The following is a 23194-nucleotide window of genomic DNA, read 5'->3' as shown; positions in this document are numbered from 1 at the left end:
TACGAGATTTAAAGAAAACAAATCTGGTTTAAATTTAAGAAAATCCTGCGCCTTTAAGGAAGGTAAAGACTCCTTTTTTTGTCCAAACATCCTTGAAGACGGTTATTGCAATGTCACGAATTGGTAACCTGAGATTAAATTTCGTATGGAATCTTTAAATGTGATTTACGTTGTATAAAAATTTATCCTTTGGTAACCCCATTAAAATTTTAACTTCCTTGTACGTCTTTACCTATGCCAGTACAAAAAGTGATATGTAATTATTCAGACAAATGAATTACTTAATAATGTACTGAAATCTGGCCAAAGTTATCTATACTGAATCTAAAAAGTAGACAATTGTAAGTACATGTATATACATAATTTTTTCATTGTTTAATCGTTTCTTTTTTCATAAAGCTTACAACTGTTTGGCTCATTTGTGAATTGTTCATACATAATTTCATTAAATGTTCACATCTATGACTTTTAATAGAATAGTTAATGTAGGTCACGGTCAGACTATTGATACATATATGTATGGTTTTATTTCTATATGTCTGAGCTTTCTTTCTTGTCAAGTCTACGTTTTTTTAATTATTTACTCATTTCATTTATAATTGTACAAATAACAAATGGGGGAGATATTGTCATACATCAAAGCTGACAAACAAATGTTATGTTTCATTTGATTCAACAAAATACTAGCTATTCATGGAGATATCTAAAGACTATAAATATGTTTAGCTGAGTGTTAAGTACCCTTGAATATTTTACCATTTAAAGTGCGCTATATAGTGTGTAAATGAATCAGTTAAAACGATGTTATCTACGTGTATTAAAATGATTAAACATTATCATAAATACATGTACGTTGGTGAATTTGGATTGATGTTTGACGCAAGGCCAAAATTGTGTTTATCTTTGTTATGAAAGCGATTGCTGGTATATTTTTGAATATCTCAGGTAAAACATTCAATAAATAGTTTTTTTCAGAGAGAATTTCAATGAAATTAATAACAGTTTGCCAAATTCTTACTAATCTTTCGCAGAGAAACAGGACTTGTCATAAAGAGAGCAAGTTGAGTCTTTACCCATTTAAATTTGCATTCCGATATCTGCATGGAACAATTATTTGTTAACATATTCAAAGTCCTGAACATGCAAGAAATAGTTGTCACTGGATATAAGGCAACAAAGATCGAAATTGGTCACCATAACTACGTGAAAAGTGTTTATAGTGCAAAAGAATTTTGCTGAGTTTCTTTTTTATTCACTTCTTATCTTTATTATATCTATGTTCATACCTTACCAGTCAGAATGGTGAAAAATAAAGTGATATCTGATGAGAATTTACCTATATCACTATATGATGAATATGATTGAAAACTATGTTGTAATGACGAATGGGATTTGAAACCGTACACTAACATCTCGACTAACATAGATACTCATTCAACGATATAACTTTAAAATAAAGAGTATCAACGTTATCTTTGTTTGCGGATGTTGGAATTGCATATTCCATGCAGATAAAAAATTACATGTATACCTACAGAACTATTTCACCAGTGTAGGAATTCATACCCATACGTCATTGAAATTATATGCACATGTTTTGAATGCCATGACGCCCTGCAATGAAACAAGACTTAATATTGGTACTTTTAGATCGTTTTTTTTTGCTTTGTTACTTGTTTTTGTGGTTTTTACATCGGATGACCGTGAGGGCATTCCGGTGTATTGTTGCCACAGACATTTCTACCCACGTGACTTTCGTTTTTGACTGATAACCGAACGCAAAATATCATTCCTTATCGCTTGTTATATATCAATTTCATCAATAAATATTCATGAAAATAATTTTTAAGAACAAAGATAAATGATATGAAAATGTTTTGTCGTGAGAAATATATATATCAATAACAAATCAAGAATACCGAAAATTTGTGTTAACGCATGCGGAAGAATATCTCAAGAACGTTTTGCGGGATTATTAGAAAAATCGAATTATTACAGAAGAGTGTCCACCATGCACTTGCACTGCACTATTATTAGAATAGTAGAATAGAATGATATACAAATGGATGAAAATTATATATACATGTAACTGTTATATACAAATATTAATATAATATATCACAACAAACTAGAGTATACTGATTTGTATCACTACAATATAATAGTTATTACGGTGAGGTTGAATTCCCTGTCATTTATTCATCATCCACGCACGAACTTGTCTCAGAAAAAAATATATCTATGTACTTTAAACTCACTTTCAGGTATAGAGATGTGATTTTTTTTTTCTGAGACAAGTGCTTGTGACCATCCACAAGAACTTGCGGTCATCCGATGTTCAATACTTCAGTACTTTGATTACAGTTTGTTGTTATGTTGTGCTGTTACACAACTGTCCCAGGTGGGGAGTGTTGAGCCCTCACAAACATGGTTCTTAACCCGCCACATTCTATATGAGCCTGGCCCAAGTCAGGAGCATCTATTTCAGTGGTTGTCGTTGGTTGCTGTCTGTCTATTTTGTTTTTCCTTGATTGTTTTGTCATCAATAAGACCGTTGGTTGTTCGTTTGAATTGTTTCACATTTTGTCATGTCGGGGCCTTTTATAGCTGACTGTACGGTGCGGGTTTTGCTCATTGTTGTAGGCCACACGTTGGCATATTGTTGCTTACACCCTCTTCATTTGGACTATATGTGAGACAATTGTCTCATTGTTGGTAATCATACCGCATCTCCTTACTGTATATTAACATACAAAATTGTAATTATTAATAATATTTGAAAGCTTCTAAATTGGTTTCTATAAGGTATACGTGTACAAGAAGGTATTCAATTTTGGCTAGATTTTGACGACTTTAGAATACACTCAACAACAAAAATGAAGGACTATCTAGTCGATGCTGTGGACTTATGAATTTTGAAGTGTGTGTCACCTGTAACATCTTCTCTTTGGCAAGTCATATATCAGAGAGAGAAAAAAATTAAAGCAGAATTCTATAGTCTACAAAGTAAATAGTTTGAAACCAAATGTGTTCATTTCACAATAATCGATTTTATTTTCAAGGTTACATCCTTTGTCTTAAAAATATGTCCCTTTGGTTTTGATTTAAAATACTTTCGGTTTTTATAAAAAAAAAATCGAAAACGTCTTTTGTCCTTAATTCAAAAAGAATATTCTGATTCGCTATATGTCAATAGTATTACAAAATTAAAAAGTCTTAAAAAACCGTGTGGTGATATCATATTCCATACAGTATGTTTTTAAGTGTAAATAAAAAAAAACATATGTACATGAACCAAAAGCTATAGTTCAACTTTTGAACTAACGTGATTAAATAAAAATATCTGTGCATGCATGTAGTATAGAGACACCTAGTCTCAAAGATTTCAATTGTCTGGCAGTACGAGCCGTTTTGAAGGAGCGTATTGGATGTATAAATACATATAAACGCAGTGCCGTTTGCATTGGTAGAACTTGATACCTTAAACCCGATGCCTTGTAGTGGGAGAGTTTAACGTTCTCTGCAATTAAAGATCCCTTGCAAAAACCCATTAAGGGTCCATGAATGAAGTGCGTATCTTTATCTTCATTTTCTATATAGTTTACTTGAAATCATCTATTTTGCAATACTTTTATATTTGATAACAACGATACCATAATTTCTTTATAAAAATATTTGGTTTTTAAATAATGTATGACATGAGATTATATAAACAATTATAGTACATGTATAATTATGTTGTATGGGGGAATTTTCAGAAACTACAACGTATGACCTTGATATTATAAGTGCCCGCTCATAAAAATATAGCCAATTATATGATAAACAATAAATATTGTCATGTTTATGATCAGGATATGTGTCACAGACACTTGAGATACAACGTTTTATATACATTATCCTAGTTGTCCAGTGTGTAAACGCTGATTCATTACAAAAATAAGGGATATATTTATTTCCTATTTCATGTAAGTAAACATTTAAAAGTACATATTGGTGACATGCCCAGGTAAATATATTGTTTGGTAATTTTGAATTTAATTGAATGAACCATGAATGCCATGTGCCTTTTTCCTTTTCGTTTTCTATATAGACTACTTGAAAACATCTGTTTTACAATACTCTTATATTTGATAATACTGATACCATAATTTCCTTATATGATTGATTGATTGGTGTTTAACGCAACTTTCAGCACTATTGTGCTATTTTGTGGCTGTCAGTTTTATTTGGTGGAGGAAGCCGGAATGCCCGGAGAGAATCCTTTAACTTCACATTCCGTTATATATATGATGTCCTCTCACTAATAATTCAAAATGTTGTGACTATGTAGAACGGATCTATCCCATCGAAAATGGACAAAGTTAGGTCTGCCTCATATCTTGACTTACTTCTAGAAAATGAGGGTTGGTTGAAAACAAAACTTTACGACAAAGAGATCATTTCCTTGATAGAGGGTTGCTGTTCACAAGGAAGCTTTTAAACCAAGAGTTCCAAGTGGTGAATTATAAATCATCCCTTCGTAAATTTTATGGTGGCCATCACTAGTTAGATGACCGTTATGGAATATCTGTTTCACAGATGACGACAGATATGTTCAATTTTGTCGTAACTACAATCCCGTCCCCTTTTCCCCAAATGTGACCTACCGGGTTTGTACGTACATGAGCAACACAACGTGTTCCACATAGGGAGCAGGTTTGCTTATCCTTCCTGTGCACATGAGATCACCCCTAGTTTTGTGTTTTGTGTACTGTTGTTTGTCTGTTGGTCTTTTTCTTTTTAAACCATGGCGTCGTCAGTTAATTTTCGACTTATGAGTTTGAATGTCCCGCCTTTCTTTTATGAAACATGCAAACAGCAACCCAACATCACCATAAAACCAATAAACACATCTAGAGGTCAATTAGCGGTGGTTTATAGACAAGTGTACATACCATATGCCAAATTCTAAATCGCACACGAGATGAATTATTTTTTTTACTGCAGAATGTTTTAATATTGGTGTAAAGTATTAAACTTCTTCAATTACTGTAAACGATTGCTACCAAGAAATGATCATTTTTAAAACCTAAAACGATGAAACTTCATGTGCCTGTCCAAAATAGGAAACCGTATTAAGATATGCAAATGTCTAGAAACATATTGATATTTTGCATGACTTTCAGCGTATTAGTTTATTATTCATGTTGAAAATTCTAGCTAACCACCATAATTCTAAGCAAAACTAGACTTTTCAAATGGACCAAGTCTTGGTTGTTTAAAACGGCAAAACTTATATCAGTTTAACAAAGGCAACAGTAGTGTATCGCTGTTCAAAAGTCATAAATCAATTAAGAGAAAACAAATCCGGGTTACAAACTAAAACCGAGGGAAACACATCAACTATAAGAGGAAAACAACGGAACAACAGAAATACTGAACTGCAACAAAAACAAACGCCAACATACATAGAAACGGACTATTTGATAGCAACTGCCATATTCCGGACTTGGTATAGGACATTTTAAACGTGTATTCCCTCCTCCTCAGAAATTTAATAAAAGCATAAGTAAAATTGACCCACGCTTTCTAATTAAATGCCTTACATACTGAAAGTTTTTCTCTAGTTTTTCCTATGGAGCAAAGAATTAACTCTCCATAATTGACCATGAAAGAGTAAACAATCTAGTATTATTTATAAATATGAAGGCAATAACTGTCGAAATATGCTAGAAATAGAGTTAACTTTAACAATAAGTTAAATAACTCTTATGATTTCATTTTCTTTTGTATGCATTGTAAACTTTTATCATTAACTTCCCATCTCTTTTTGATAAGGAACAACAAGGAGAAGATATCTTTTGAACAAGACTTTTTAACTTCCTTTTAACAGGACGGGTTTCTCTTTACTTAAGAATTATACCATAAGCTAAGATAATTATAACTATAGCCATCTCCGTATTAACGTAGATTTTGCAGGGAATTTATATGACAAAAAATATAATGGCTCATCTTTCATATAGCATCTTATGTTTTAATTTTTTTGCGTGTGTGTGTTGTGATTTTGAGTCACCATATCTATCTGTTTCCATTACACTAACAGAGTTTGTCTCTCGTCATATGTGGAGGCCATTAAAAGTTTCCTCATGCTCAAGCTGTATGCTATAATACACAAACTGGAGTGCTCTCTCTCGCATTTTTTCTAATTTTGTTGAAGTTTTTTTTCATTGCCAAGCAAAAATTAAAATTACTCAATATAAAAGTAAGAAATATAGCGTGTTTTTTCAAAATATTAAGCTGCTGAGATGCATTTCTTCACAAATTACATTAATATGTATATCGAAATTTAACTGGTATTCAATGTCTATGCCCAACAATTTAACCACAGCCTTGCAAGATGAATTAGAATTTTTAATATGTATTGATGGGCTCTTCGCAAAAGTTTTTTGGTCAATTGCTAACACCTGGAATTTGTGAGGATTAAATAGCTTGCATTTTATTAAATTCAAACCATTCAATCAATTGTTTGGATTCGTTTTCTAATTTAGATATTAGCTGGTCAAAATCAGGACTACATAATGACAATGTGTTGTCATCTGCGTAGTTATACATTGAGCTGAATAACATGAAAAACGTTAAACAAAAAAGGTACAAGATTAGAACTCTCTGTCTTTTTCAATGAATTTCCAAAGAACAATCCTTATATGCACATGTGTATGTAGTTCAGTGGTTGTCGTTTGTTCATGTCTGTCATATTCGTTTATCGTAAAATATTTTGTTATAAATTAGGCCGTTAGTTTTCTCGTTTGAATTGTTTCACATTTTTCATGTCGTGGCCTTTTATTCTGTTCCAGACTATACGGTATGAACCATATATTTGTAAATGTAGATTATCTGCCTAAAGTCCCAATGTTGAAATCGCCAAATGTTATGATATTGAAAGAGAGTTATCATATCTCATCTCCTTATTTTTATATTACTAGTTCTATAACATGTGTGATAATCGTCATGTAGTGTATGAATACCATTTTATTATTGAATGCGATAAATATGCTGATGTTAGAAAGAAATATATATATATATATATAAAACTTTTTTTTGGAAAAATGTCTTGTTGATATGAAAATTAAACGCCAAACTCTTTTCTTGGTTGTTTTGATGGTTTGAAAGATTTTGCGTTGGTCATTTGTTATATGATATCGACCAGTTAGTAAACGTTTGAAACTGACGCTGCTTGACCGAACACTTGTTTTTGTAAGAGTATAAATATTGTCTAATCACAACATCAAAAGATCTAATCAACCCAGATAAATGCCTATTACACAGTAGATAGTTCATAATTTAATGTAAATATTCTCTAAATCACTGAGGTTATTTCATGACTATTTGTAACGTAAATTTTATAACTGCCTTTGAATAATAAACTTTTGTTATTATTATTATTATTATTATCATTTTTATTATTATGATGTTGATATAAGTAACTTCGGAGAAAATCCGATGACAAATGAATCAGATAAAAAATGGAGTACTCATTCTATTACAAAGTTGAACAAAAAGATGTTTTCAAAATGGAAAAGTTTCACCTGTGTATGTTGACGTAAATTATGTAATAGACTTTCAGTATTAATCTGTTCTGTGTAGACAACATACCTACGTATCCAATACAATGTGAAAAAATTGTACTGAGTTTAATAATAGATGCAGTTGTAATCATTTGTAAAACTAGCAGATTTTAAACTATTGAACATAAAACTTCACAATTCTTAATATATGTATACTTGATTGATTAGTGGTTGCTTTGCACCTGATTGCATAAAAATATTTGGTGCAAGTTCAGGACCAGAACAAATTAAAAGCCAGTAGACTGTAGAACTACGCAGACTAATAAATAGAATACAAGTTTTACTGACACAGGAAAAATACATTTTATTTGATTACAGAAATAAGAATGTCACTTGTATGAACCCCCGTTCCGAAGAGTTGCCGATCGGTTTTCGTGGACTGAAATTCCCCAATTCGTGCATATGGAATAAACGGTTTTTTTTAGCCTGGACTTGGCAATGTATTTATATAGCCTGACAAACGTCATACGTACGACCCCATTAGTCTTGCTGCGAGACAGAATTTGGGATATCTTTCTTACTATGCACTCGCATAAATAAATGCATGACAAATAAGGTGCCTACATTCGAACAAACAATTACATAATTTACATGTTTTTTGCGTGTGAGATTTAGTCGACAAATATAGTCTTTAAATAAGTACATTGAAAAATATATATATATATATATATATATATGTATATAGATATGTAGATTGCATCCATATTTCAGTCGGAAGATCTATAATATGGTAGAAGAAATGATGCCTCTCGAATTCTTTATACTGTAATGAAATCAGCTGCCATTGTAAAAGACATTTATCATTTATTTGGTCATGTACAATAGATATATTTTTAGTATCTGAGTGTTCAGTTGCACACAGTACAAACATACCGTGTCCAGGGACCGGTAAAATAGGCGATTGATTATTGGTTGTACAGATCTACAAGGTATCTGAACTCTGCTTTTACAAAGCGCAACTCTTATGACCTCAAATAAAGAGTTTTTGCAAGGATTCTGGCATTTCTCAACAATGATATTCGGATTGGTCGGATAAGACGATTGTTGTTTTGTGTGTGCATATTGTAGATCTCGGATGCAGTTTAAAGTATCTATTGTTGTAAAATATATACAATAAAGTTATTATAAATAGTAGGACATTATCCTGTGTTAGTCTTCCGGTTATTCGACGAGTTAATATATAGTGCGATATAACTTAAAATTATGAATTTGTCTACAGGCCAATTTATAGCTTGCAATGCAGTTACGGCGATCTAGCTTGTCATATGATTAAAGAGCTTGTCTTAAGTTGGAGACCGGATGGTGACCTATATATATATATATACTAGTATATTAATGGTGTCAAGTTGCAGTCTCACTGACACAGTACTTCATGTATTTATTGTTTTGAAATTTTACATATAGCCACGTATAACAGATGGTGTGTGAGTGGTTTATATGTTTGTGTTTTTCGCCTTTAGATATTTCGTGTTGATGGCGATTTTTTTTTATTTTCCCTGTTGAATATAGTCGCCATTTATTTAGACTAGAGGGATTTTCCATAATTGGTATTGACACATGGTTGGAAACTACATGTTGACCTATAGCTGTCTATTTTTGTATGTGTTGTTGGATTGCTGTCTTTTTGGTGAATACCTCACGTATTTTTTTTTATTTATATTTAACATTTTATAATTATCATAATCTTTTATTAATAAATAACCACTTTTGGTACTTTGGATGTTTCATTTTCACGAAAGCAGCAATTATTCGAATTAATTTTGCTAGGAATGCGTATGTGAGGACATTTATTTTTGTCACACTTTTATCTTATTTTCAATCACATTTTTTATTTGTTGTTTTAATTTGATTTATAATTTTTGCTCCCCAACCATGGATGGTCTTTTAACATCGAAACTGTCAGTCTTTTAATCCGAGTGGTGAATTTATATTGTTTATAAGCCCCCCAGTACACAAATATGCATAGCTAAGGCTCCTATGGACTCGTAAATATAGTTCAATGCAATGGATTGTAATAGTGTGGTTCTGCGACTCTTTTCACAAAAAATCTTACGATTAAAATTGATCGCAAGTTATACTGAAATGTGTATGACTTACGAGTATTTTTACTCTTAAGATTTTTTGTGAAAAGAGCCGCAGGTGAATAGGTCAATGAGACATAATTATACAAACATCTTAAGGATATCTAAGAGTTTAACATACGGCCTTCAACAATGGACAAGCAGATGTCTATTCGCTATACCAAGCAAGTGTAAAAGTTGTGAATACAAAAAAATGATAGTGTGAATATTAAAATTGTTTTTTGTCAAAAAAAGTATCAGATTCGCTTTATTCTAACCTGTCTATATGTACCAGAACCCGTCGGCTTTGTTTATGTCGCTGTTGTTTATTGAGGTTTGTATTCTGTAAACAAAAATAATTCATACATGCTATGGTATTTTATAGATGCTTTGTAATTTTCCTATTCTTTGCTGAGTATATGATGATATATTATATACCTTTTTATGCCCCCGCCGTAGCGGAGGGGGCATTAAGTTTTACCCTTGTCCGTCCGTACGTACGTCCGTACGTCCGTACGTCCGTCCGTCCCAAAGTTGGTTTCCGTTCTCTAACTTAAGTTTGCCTCAACCAAATGTTATAAACTTATACACAATGCTTATTACCACAAAATACAGATCAAATTTGAATTTTGGTGGTGTCACTTTAACCGTTCTAGAGTTATGCCCTTTACAAATGGAAAAATTGCTGAATTTTTCGTATCCGTTCTCTAACTTAAGTTTGCCTCAACCAAATGTTATGAAACTTATACACAATGCTTATTACCACAAAATACAGATCAAGTTTGATTTTTGGTGGTGTCACTTTTACTGTTCTAGAGTTATGCCTCTTTACAAAAGGAAAAAATGCTGAATTTTTTGTTTCCGTTCTCAAACTTAAGTTTGCCTCAACCAAATGTTATGAAACTTATACACAATACTTATTACTACAAAACTCAGATCAATAACAAATTTGGGTAGCGTCACTTTTACCATTCTTCAGTTATGTCCCTTTATAACTTTATATGATATGCAAGCGGGGGCATCATCTGTGTCCCATGGACACATTCCCCATTTATTTTTAAATATATTAACCAATACTTCCCATTACATTACAGAATAACAATTTTACTTTTTATTTGCTAACTTCAGTTAGCGTGAAACAAAATCACTGAATAGATATAAGAAGATGTGGTATGAGTGCCAATGAGACAACTCTCCATGCAAGTCACAATTTGTAAAAGTAAACTATTATAGGTCAAAGTACGGCCTTTAACACGGAGCCTCGGAGTTTTCCATTTAGAATTCAGAAGTACAAAAATAGTAGTGGTATAATTTCTTCTTTCATTTTTTTTTCTCTAATTTTATTTTCAGTGAAAAGTACTATTATAATGTAGCCTCATTATGGTGTTAGATATTATGTCAGCTCCTAAGCTTCCAGCCCGAGTACCATCACAGAGAGGGAGACCTTTACCGGAAACACCTAACAGTCCTTCGCATTTGTCAACACACCAACCTCCAGTTAAAAATCGAGCCTTACCGCCACCTCCGGCACAAAATGTAAACAGTTCTCCGCATAATCATGCGAGTCAAACCACTCGCCGAGTTCAAGTATCAAACTCGTTAAACACAAGTGGACAAACTTTAAATAAACGTCCTCTACCTCCGCCACCTGCGGAAGACAGATACGTGAGCAGTCCCGTAACACCGCATGAACATAATAGTGTTTCAACTTTACGTCGTGGATTACCTCCAGTGCCAAATGAATCATCAACATCTGAGTCTCAAAAACGGCCATTACCACCACCACCAGCCAATGATACTATACCACCAATTCCACCAAATAGCAGATCATCACCTAAACATACAGCTAATGGAAACGTACCCATTAGATCAACGAATATAGTACCTAACGCGTTAGAAGTTCCACCTAAGTTACCAGCTAGAAAATCAAGTGTTTCACACAGCCATGGCTCTTCTACACCAGGTAAAAATTGTATCTAGTTCATAAAACCTACAAATCGTCATTATTCATGGCAATGTTACGAAACATGTTTATATATTGCTTAAATGAAAGTCTCCGACAGTTGGAAAGTTTCTATGTTATCTGTTATATCAAAAGGGAAGTAATTATTTATGAGTAATGGGCTTGGTTTTCAATTTTCCAAATGTTCTATAATAAGATTTTTTAACTGATTAAGTATAGGTTTAAAGATAATATCTGCCATTGTTCAACATCCTTTGTCAGTTATAAGTTTAAGGAGCATTGGTTTATTTTATTCACAAACCAAAAACTGCCAATTACTATACTGTAAGCATACAGTTGTTCCGCATAAGAGACACACCTACATAATTTGTTTTGTTCCTTTTAGAATAAATATTAAATGTTCCCGGCTTTGAGCGTTCCTGATGAAGGTAAATCCAGAAAAGCTCTTCGGACGCATTAAATTTTTAACGTGTTGTTTTCATTCTTTTTTTAATCGTTGCGTTACATACTGAATAATACATAAGGACAAATGTAATTTGCAGTTGCGTTAATGTAACGTAACGATTAAAGAGAGATAACCCCGGTTCAGAAGCAAAATTTTACTATATGACGTTGCGCACGATGTTGGTACGAATTCCATTTTGCTATAGATTAGCATGAAAATAAATACGTAGACTGATCAGTTCGATAAAAATATAGTGATTTTTGGTTGAATTTATTACATTAGACTTGAAAATAAAGAAAAAAGGAACCGAAATTTAAAATATCAAGAATTATAACACTTAATTATCCCATTTTCACGCAAAAACGTAATGTCCAACGTTACATTTTGTGTGCAAAAGATCGGAGTTCCGTTTCTTTCCTACAGTATTTTTTTTCTGACCATCGCAAAACTTCACAAGCATATTGCTATTGTTATTGTTATTCCCGTGTTAAAGCAAAATCAATATCACTGAAACCGTAAACCGGAAAATGTTATTTTTGAAAACGGTCTGAAAAATGTCCAAGCATATGCAAGGTAAGCATATATCGGGTTTGCGCATTTATACCGTGAAATTGGAAAAGCTGAGAGGAAAAATATTTATGATATTTTGAAAGTTTTTTCACTTTTCTCCTGGTTCATGATATTTTTTGGCCGGAAACCATGCGTATAGTTTCTATTGCAATGACTTCAAAAATTATCATCTTGTCCTAACGAAAAAAACGCTGTATTTTCTTTACAATTGAGGTTTTAACAGGCTGTATATTAAATAAGCATAGTTAGATCAAAGAAAATAAAACTTGGCGGTAAAAGTTTTTTTCTTTTTCTTTTTAAACAATATAGTGTTTAACATTTTTTCGATAGGCAACAAGATGTTTATATCGTTTCAAAAAGTATAGCCGTTTTGTCCCAACGTTCGCAAAACGTAATTGATGTCATGCTCAGGTTTTTGATTTTATTTCATAATTATTTGTTTCCAGTTTATTTCGAATCAAAATAAAAAATATAAGTTATAATATAACCAATGTATGATAAAGGAAAAGTTTAAGTTTAAATTCAAATGTTGACCAAATGAGATTGATATAAAAAATATCGGGATCTTAGTTTTTTTCAGCACATTCATGACATTTGCTTTATTCAAGGAACGTTGTCTATCTGCAAGTTTTAAATCATCAAAAGCAACATGCATAATTTTTTTGTTAATAAAATAGAATAGAGAAAAACCATTGCTGGCTATTATAACAAAACAAAGGATATGCATAATGCCACAAAAATACGGAAATGAGAAAAACATGAATCCAAAATGTTTAACTACCTAGAAATTTTGCGACAAAAAAAGCATCGGGAAATGATAAAATATAGAAAGGAAACGGAAACGGAAATAAATGCAACAAAAGGAGTATGTATAAACATGCATTAAAAAGGGAAAATAAAATCAAAATCTAATTTATATTAAAAGGAAATCTGTATAACTTTGGAAATATAATGTATGATTCATTAATGCGAACTGCTGCCAAAAGTAAAATGATCAATTATGGCCTGGTATGACTGACAACTCCTATAAATGAATAGTCATTAAAAAAATATGTGTACGACCACTTTGAGTTTTATTTGTTAAACTATGCATTTTCAGACAAACCGAAATCGGTTACCAAATTCACAACAGTAAATTGACCTCATCAATTATAAGCTTGAACGCTTGAAACGTTCTTTGAAATCGTCGAAATCGCTTCATTATGCGGAACGTCGTGGTAACGCTTTAAGTAGTACCAACATCGTGCGCAACGTCATATACGAAATCTGTATTCATACATGTTATTGTCCTATTTTTCATCTTTTGGATTATAATCTAACGTGAATTTTATATACGCTTTTCTAAGATATAAAAGAAATTAAAAAAAAAGTCGATGAGGATGGCTAGGACGAAAAAAAACAAAATAACCCATTATAAATTAAATAAAAAAACTAAAGATTGAGTTACTCGGACCCTACCAAAACTTTATGAGTAAGCAGTTACTATTCGACCACTAGTTACATTCGTCCTGTTGATATATTAAATGTCGATAATCAACTGTGATGGTGATAAGATACGTACATGCATCATGCAATAAACGGGTCCAAATTATAAATGTATTTTTTGAAGATCTCATTTTACAATATCCATAGTAGAACGGTTCTTTTTGGTTTAAGTCAGTGATCCCTGATTTGTAACTGTTTGAAGCGATATTAAGGAACACACGAGGAAAAGACATTTGATATCAGTTAACATATTTAAAAGTAAAACTGAGATCCATGTGCATACATCTAAACGAAAATGCAGCACTCTGTTATATGTACATGCTACCGAAATATTTGACACTTTTTGTATTTTCCAATGTAACAATTCATTTCTGTATAAAATGTTATCCTTTTAACTATAGGAGATAACTGATTGGAAACGATGCAAACCTTTGCCTTACAAATTTAGTAAAATCCTTGAATTGATTCATAAAATATACAAGTACAATCTATTATCAGATAAGAAGAATAGAAGAATAGAAACATATCTATGAGATTTTAATTAAATGTAATTATATATTGTTGCCAGAGTTAGCTGGTTCACTGCAAGATGATTGATATACTTATTAAATGTTTCTAAATCACACTTATTGCAAAACAGTATACCGTCCTATTTGATAATTTGAAATCCAGTTTTTACAGAAAATCTTGAAATAATATAGAAAGAGAGAATTATGAACAAACAATTTAAAAAATAAAACAGTAAAGTCAAACAGATCAATTTTATTGTGTTTACAAGAACTTTTACTTCATCATGATATTTTATGGTCAGTCGTTTAAAAAGCCACAAATTTATATGCTTTCTAATGTATATAATTAAGACAACTGTCTAATTAGGTGATTGTAAGAAGTAGAGATGAGATACGTGTGTGCTGGAAAACATACAGTTGAAAACAAACTTAGTTTAAAGCGTCATTCATACAACAGATTTTATAAAAAATACTAATAATACCTGATTACCTATCCAAAAAATAATGATGTCATTGCGCCCAAGACTTGGATTACTACGGGGAATAGGGAAAAGGGATATCATGACAGATTGTGTGTTTTGTGTACTGTGGTTTGTCTGTTTGTCTTTTTCTTCTTTGGCCATGGTTTTGTCAGTTTGTTTTCGACTTATGAGTTTGATGTCCCTTTGGTATCCTTCACCTCTCTTATAATTACAAAATAACTACAAAGCATGTCAGGTAAACGCCTTCATAGAAAATTCTATATTTCAGATTTGGAAACACGTTTCCGGTTCCATGATGTTAAAGATTTTCCTCATCCTGAAGAATATCAGGACCAGGAAAAGAAATATCCAAGTCAATCAGAAACAAATGTTAAAGCAAGTAAGTATCAACTTTTAAGGAAAAAATGGTAGCTTTTTGTGAAAATTTCGTTGAAAATTACTTTGTTAAAATATACTTTTTCACTATTTTGGTCTTTTGGAAAATGTTGTTTGTGCTGTATTTAGACCCCTCTACCATATATATATCGGGTTTTTCCTGTCTGTTTTCATCGTTCAGCTCTATATGAAATTGCATATCAAGGTTTTTTGACGTCAAATATGTTGACACGGCATTAATTACTTTGACCCGGACTAATCATCGACATTATACAGTTTGCACAGACGTTGGTACGTTTGACCAGAACCTCTTCTGGCATGTTGGAAGCACAGACAAACTATTGTTTCTAGAACGAAAACGACAAATACATTGTAATATCCGATAAATAAAATTATCAGATTTTTATCACATTGATCATATTGCCCGACACAATATGAAGCCTTTTGTACTAGTTCGCTGCGCTTGCTGAGAAACAACTTAATAATTTGAATAGCATCTGATATTTCTAAGTATCAATATTAAGAAAACTTGATAGTCGGTACTGGGAAATCGGATTGATTCACCCACAATCACTAGCATTCACTCCCTACGAGTGCCTTGAACTTATAAAACCAAAAGTAAACCAATGTACATACAAATAAATACGTAGAATTACATTCAAAACAACTAAAAGGACGTCTTCTTGTCCCTGATTACCACCGTACCAAACTTAGATATATTACTTGAATAAAAGATTTAATATTACATGCAAAGAAAGTTTTTTACTGATTTAAAAAAAAATTGCAAGTTAATTTCATTTAGAAGTCAATGTTTTTAAGTACTAAGTCGAAAAATATCCATCGTTTCTGTGACACAGATTCCGTATCGGTCAACCAAGTCATTCATGATTTGACACGACCATCTTCAGAAGTTACTGACTTGATCGTTAACATTAGTAACCCTAGGTTCAGAAGCAACAACCATCTGTCAATGAAATCCGGACAAATGAAGGAAACACAAGCTCTGAAATATATCAACTGAAAGATGTATTAAACATTAAATGCAGGTGCTGCTGGGATATTACAACATACAAGTCAACGACGGGAAATTGATTGCATCTCCTTTTGTCAATGAAATCGGTCTTTTTCTTTAATAGTATAGATTTATTTAACCTTGATAGTTTGTTTAATAAAATTAATATCTTATTAACTTGCACCATAAAGTAATTTATCTAGATATAATCTGCTGAATATTACTTTAACAGCAATAGTTGACCAGAAAATACATACCTCAGAGAACAACACTTTATAAATTTCGTGCATCCGAAGCGCTTTTCTGGATTTACCTTCATCAGAAATGCTCAAACCTAAATATTTGAAAGCTAGGGATGTAGAAATACGTAAAAACGTTAGGAGGTTTATGACCAGAAGGGATCTAAAACGAATAGACTATTCACTATTCGTTAGTCAAAACCTTCAGAAATGATGACTATGGGAATCAAATAGATTCAAATTAAAAATGGTTTTAATATTTGTATTCCTAAAACGTGTGGTTAACGAATAGACTATAAACTATACGTTAGTCAAAACCGTCAGAAATGATGACTATGTGAATCAAATAGATTCAAACTACAAATAGTTTTAATATTAGTATTCTTAAAATGTGTTGTTAACGAATAGACAATACACTATACGTTAGTCACACCTTTTGAAATGATGACTATAGGAATCAAATAGATTCAAACTACAAATGATTTTAAAATCAGTATTCTTAAAATGTGTGGTTAACCGAATATAATAAGTCAATTTCCACCTGGTTCCTTGACTCAGCTGACGCCAAGGTTGAAATAATACCATGTTAAATTATACGTATGACGCATGTTAAAGATCAGCGTAATCTTAAGTCGTTCCTTAATTCTAAAAGGTGAAAATAAAATCTAGAAAAACAACTGAAATTATTAATCACCTTTTTTATCATTGCCTTTTTGAAATCACATTTAGAAAAATAATAAATCGACTTAAATTGACGGATTAAAAAGAAATATCGAAGACCAAGGGGACATGAAAGACAACGAAAGTAGAACAAATATTAAGTTGAGTTGTCACTTTTTAGGATTATTCCCTACTTTGAAATGATACTTAAAGTATTTATAATCGACTAAAGTGAACGGTAAATATGAAAAAAAATCGAAGACCAGGGGACATGAAAGAAACTGAACAATTTTGCATTGTGTAGTTAAAAAAAATCTGTTTGTATATAAGAAATAGATTTGTTTTGGTCCCTTGAATTAGAATGTTAAAAATCAAGAAACACAATTATACAAATCCATCAAATAAAATACTTCTTAACATTGCTAACATTTTTAATAAACTGTCTTAAATACAACATATATATGCGAATGAGACAACTAAAGTCCAGATGAACAACGGACAAGGATGTAACCGTAAGGCTTGAGCAATACTTTTTCCGTAGTGTCTCGCGAGGGAGACTATTACTTTTATTGATTTGACCAAACACTTGTACAAAATGGCAATTTTTCATGTCTATTTTGATATGTTTATGTTGTCACCATAGCATTAGATTACATGCACTAAGGTGACCATGCAGAGTATATTGTAATTGATTTTTTTCATTTATTAACGAAATTAACATAAATTTTAAAGTCGAAGAATTCCATTACTAGTTTATCTTATTTGACGTTTATTCAATTATTGTATCAAACAATGTGTCGAAAACCACTTTTTTTAGCATACCCAGCATATACATAAACGAGGAATACTTTTGGCCAAACATTTACATTATATAAATTAATAGTTCACTTATCAAGAAATTGTGTAATTACATAACTTCAGCATGGTTAATTGGATCACATGTTATTGCTTAACGTATCTTGTTTTTATTTTTACATTGTGTATTGCTCTCTATTGCTTTGTCATCATATTGTTAATATGTTTATGCTGCTTTAGCATACTTTATTTTTTGTTTTGTTTTTGTTTTTTGTTTTTTTGCAATAAGGTAAATATCAAAATAAGAAGATTGAAGTATGATTGACAATGAGACAACTCTCCACAGAGATCAAACATGGCATAGAAGTTAACAACTATAGGTCATCGAATGGCCTTCGACAATGAGCAAAACCCATACCGCATAGTCAACTATAAAAGGCCCCGAAATAACAAATGTAAAACAGTTCAAACGAGAAAACCAACGGCCTGTTCATTCATTAAATTTTTCAATTTCAGGGGCCAAATAGTAGTTCTTATAAAACTCTTTTTCGTTTATCAAAACTTCTTTTAACAAGTCTAATTCATAATTGTTGAAATGAAATATTATAAATTTAATGAAATAAAATTGATTGCAGACTATTTGATCCTATTGAAATTATACCATATAGAAAGACAGCAATTACAAAACAATATAGAACAATAGAAAAGACAACACTAGCCACAAACATTGGACTTCCTCGAGGAAAACCCAGACATACAACACAGAACAATAACAACGAAAAATACATGTCCTGATAGTTTCACTTGGTACAGGCATAACATGTAGGTGGGATAAACCACAAACAATGTTCTGCCTTAAAGTGATAAAGTATATCTGAAAATATATAAAATATATAAAATATATAAAATATACAAAATAAAAATTATTTGTTCAACATTTGTTTCTGAATGATATAACTCTTAACAGACTAATCTATATTTCACCTTATATAAATATCATCAACGAGATTAGTGTTCTGTAAACTGAATGACAACACGGGGTAGATCTTTACAGTCAGAAAATTTTGTCTAAATAGCGACACAATTTGTCAAATATCGTAAAACATTGATCATAAAACTCCTTTTTATATTATTTCAGGACGACGAAAAAGGACATCGCCGAGATAGCAACTGACGAAAATCTAGTGTAACTTTAAGGACTGTTTTTTAAATTATTTTTGAATATTATAAAAGCGCGACCTGTGCAGTTTATATAACATTTGGAGAAAGTAGTATTGGAAGCATACTATAAGCATAGTTCAATGCTAAGTACTTATAACTCGCATTTCATTTTACTAAAAATTCATTATATAATCAAGAAAACGTGCCATTTTGTCTATAAAACTATAAATCATATAACATTGAAACTGGATTTTAATGAACAGTAAAGTTTTCAATTGGTACAAATACATTATTAGATTAAAACTTTCAGTCTTAATGGGTTTCTTAATGTCAGTAGTATATACCCAAAATAATGGACCAAGGTAGCTTTGAGAAAGTGCGTCTTTGTAAATAGAAAAAAATATTTCATAGTAAACAGTACTTCCGAATTACAAATTCCTAACTACCATGTCCATGCTTTAGATATTATATTTAATAATATATATATATATTTATATGAAATAAGAAATTTATTAATTAAATCTTAAAACAGATGAAATTTTGTCGTTTGTGTTTTTTCAACGTAGAGTTCAAGAAAAATAAGTTCTGTACACATAATTATATCTTGTTGAATTTTAAAAATAAGATTGTTGTATGTTCGCTTATGAGAGCAGTTATCTACTCATTATGTTTCAACTTGATACTATTTATCTTCAAATCTTTGAATACAGAGTAAATTACTTGAAGTTTGGGGCTAGTGACAAACGACAGACACATGGAAACTGAAACTATGAGTGTTAGGTTTTAATGTTACAAGTAAAAACCTCTTCAATTTACAAGAACATTTTAGTGTTATAATTTGACTTCGATGTGTGTTTTACGTAAACAAATCAGAGCCACTGCAGTTTATCTGTTTCCAATAATCTCGGTAATCAAATTTGAATATACAAATCAAAACCAAAAAAAAATCTGAATATCAATCAGCAAAATAAGGGTATGTTAGATAGGAATATATATTTGCTTTGCAAAAGGACAAAAGGGGAAAATAGGCAGAATATACCAAACGGAGAATCACAAAGCTCACAAGTTGAAACGAAGCCGACAAAATCATGACAAAAACGAAAATCTACAAAAAACAGTCTGCTTAACACTACATACATAACTAAAGACTGACCACACACAAGACGGGGGTTATACAAATGTAGCAGGTGTTCCGGAAGGGTAAGCATATCCTGCTCCACGTGTGGCGCCCGTCGTGTTGCTTATGGTAAGTTCAAATTCGGTGTAACGTCTCATTAGTTGATATCACAATCGAGGAAAAGATAACGAGAGAAGCGCTACGACAGTTTAAACATATCCGTGGTTATCTGTGACAGGTTTTTTTCATAACGGTCAATCATCTCCGTAAAATTTCCGAAAGGGATAACTTCAACTTTTCGACTAGGTATCCTTGGTTCAATAGCTTCCTTGTGATCAGCAACCATCTATCAAGGAAATCATGAAAGGAAACGCAAACCTCTGAAATATCGTACCAACAGGGAGATACATACTCTATATGAAGGCGCTGCTGTAATGTTGCTACATGCAAATTGCATGTTAACAGTTGGAAAGCTGAAATCATCATCAACATCACCAATCTTTGAATGATTTGGTGAGGGAACATCATCTTTACAGAGGAACGATAATGCTAGCTTCTATTCGTAACGTACATGTCAAATTTGCCGAAAATGTTTTCGATCAAACAACGATATCAACGCATATTTTAACGTTTATAACGTTAATTTTGATATACTAGTACAGTGAAGGAAGATCCAGTACTTCATTTTTTGTTGAACTTCCACAGGAACATAGAACATGTTTATGATTTCCTCCTGGTTGTGGGAGTATATGTTGAGTTTCCAAAATCAATTTTCAATAACTTTAGTCTAGTATGTACTATCAACGACAAAAACCTGTTTTGTTGACGTCATCGTCAAATTCTTAATATCTACACCTTTTTTGTTGGTGTCTTTGTTAGATTTATATGTAAGTTTGTTTGAATTTTTTAGTCAGTTCAGTTGTATGTCTGTGATATATGTTTACACAGTTTTGGCTGCTGGATCCCAATTATTGTCACATTAACCTATAATTTCTGTTTGGGTTGCTCACCCAATTTTATAAACTATTGTCATACAAGTGGGAGGTTAAGCTAGCAATAAAACCAGGTTTAACACACCATTTTCTTTGGAAAATGCCTGTACAAAGTCAGGAATATGGCAGTGGGTTTTCACTTGTTCCGTTGATTAATAGCATTTGATTTTGTCAGTTTTTATGGACTTCCCCTTTTTTTATTTGCTTTAGAGTTCAGTATTTTTGTTATACTTTTTTCTTTATCGAACAGTTGATGTAATGTGATTAACAAACAAAAACGATGTTGTCCGGGTATTTTCTGAGGGACAGAAATCTTCTAATCTTGTTTTGATGTAATGACAATGTCCATTCACTCAATAATTCTTATTTCAGTGCACGCCTTTCTTCGTGTCCCCAGTGAACTTGAAGGTAACGTTAACGAGGTCTGATTCAAATCTCGAGATTTTCCTAGAAATCGACACAGATTCTAGACATAGATATGTGATATAGTATCTGTACAAACCTATAGCAACTTCCTAGCATCGTTGTCAATATAATGGAATTTGATGCGACTGTCATACAAGTGAGAGGTTTAGCGCTATAAAACCAGGTTCAATCCACCATTTTCTACATAAGAAAATGCCTGTACCTAGTCAGGAATATGACAGTTGTTGTCCATTCGTTTGATGTGTTTTAGCTTTTGATTTTGCCATTTGATTAGGGACTTTCCGTTTTGAATTTTCCTCGGAGTTCAGTATTTTTGTGATTTAACTTTTTCCTGCTTATCTTAACACTCTGATAAATCACACCAAAGGTGTAAATGAAGAAAACCTCACCGTGTTTAATGAAACACGTCATGCAATTGAATGTTATGTATGGCACGTCAAACGTTTCAATATTAAAAAAACAAATACTGATTAAAAAATTATGTTCAAAACTTACAAATATATATGCAATATTTTTCTAGTTATATTCAAAAAATAAAAATTTATGTTCAAAACTTACAAATATGTATGCAATATTTTTCTATTTATATTCAAAACTTACAAATATATATGCAATATATTTATATTTATGTTTAATACTTACAAATATATATGCAATATTTTTCTATATATATTAAAAAAATAAAAACATATGTTCAAAACTTTCAAATATACATGCAATATTTTTTTTACATACAGTCAAAAAATAAAAATTTATGTGTAATATTTTATTTCTAATTCTATCTAGATGTGGTAAAAAATATATATATTCAATAATATTGCATTCTGGGTAATATTTGTAATAACGGATTTCATTAGCTGTTGCAATTTAACGAATGCGGCACAACTCGACCCGAAGATAACTCGGACAGAGTCAAATCGGACCGACTAATAAGTCAACTCATACCGTCTACAAAGTCAACTCGGACCGTCTACAATGACAACTCAGACAAAGTATTAAAAGAGGATTTGAACTATATAAATGATTATAAATCATTAAAAGTTAAATTTAACATCTTTTTGTATACTACAATATCGTTTGCATGTTTCTGAATTTGCAAAATACAATACGTTGGCTACAAGTTAAGATAGGAGGAAAACTTAACTGAATCTATTGTATCCTTTATTTCAAGGTCGATGGAACAGATTTAATTTCACATTCAGATATATTGATGATGTTCTTTCCATTAATAATATAAACATTTCTGATTGGGTTCCATTAATATATCCCCCAGAACTAGAAATTAAAGAAACAGAC

The 23194-nt window shown here is 31.6% G+C and overlaps 1 protein-coding gene across 2 annotated transcripts; it reads left to right on the top strand.

Moving 5' to 3' along the window:
- The first annotated feature begins 219 nt into the window (after window positions 1-219).
- LOC127730278 (WAS/WASL-interacting protein family member 2-like) lies at window positions 220-19901 on the top strand. Of its 2 annotated transcripts, none has more exons than XM_052238584.1 (4): window positions 220-341; window positions 11018-11630; window positions 15390-15500; window positions 19341-19901. In XM_052238584.1, the coding sequence occupies exons 2-4, from the start codon at window positions 11048-11050 to the stop codon at window positions 19367-19369; spliced, it is 723 nt and encodes a 240-aa protein (XP_052094544.1). In that variant the 5' UTR covers window positions 220-341; window positions 11018-11047; the 3' UTR covers window positions 19370-19901. The 2 variants fall into 2 exon arrangements, with proteins under 2 accessions (XP_052094544.1, XP_052094545.1); XM_052238585.1 differs by lacking the exon at window positions 220-341 and adding an exon at window positions 3884-3968.
- The last annotated feature ends 3293 nt before the right edge of the window (window positions 19902-23194 follow it).

The sequence above is a fragment of the Mytilus californianus genome, unplaced genomic scaffold, assembly GCF_021869535.1.
Source record: "Mytilus californianus isolate M0D057914Y unplaced genomic scaffold, xbMytCali1.0.p SCAF_2, whole genome shotgun sequence".
In the NCBI taxonomy this organism is placed as follows: domain Eukaryota; kingdom Metazoa; phylum Mollusca; class Bivalvia; order Mytilida; family Mytilidae; genus Mytilus; species Mytilus californianus.
Note: the sequence above shows the minus strand (reverse complement) of the source record. Positions and strands in the feature narration are given on the sequence as shown.

Excerpts from the sequence above, each read along its gene's own strand:
- LOC127730278 (XM_052238584.1), top strand. The coding sequence starts at position 11,048 with ATGGTGTTAGATATTATGTCAGCTCCTAAGCTTCCAGCCCGAGTACCA. Across the intron at positions 11,631-15,389 it reads CCATGGCTCTTCTACACCAG|ATTTGGAAACACGTTTCCGG; the intron begins GTAAAAATTGTA and ends TCTATATTTCAG. Across the intron at positions 15,501-19,340 it reads AGAAACAAATGTTAAAGCAA|GACGACGAAAAAGGACATCG; the intron begins GTAAGTATCAAC and ends ATATTATTTCAG.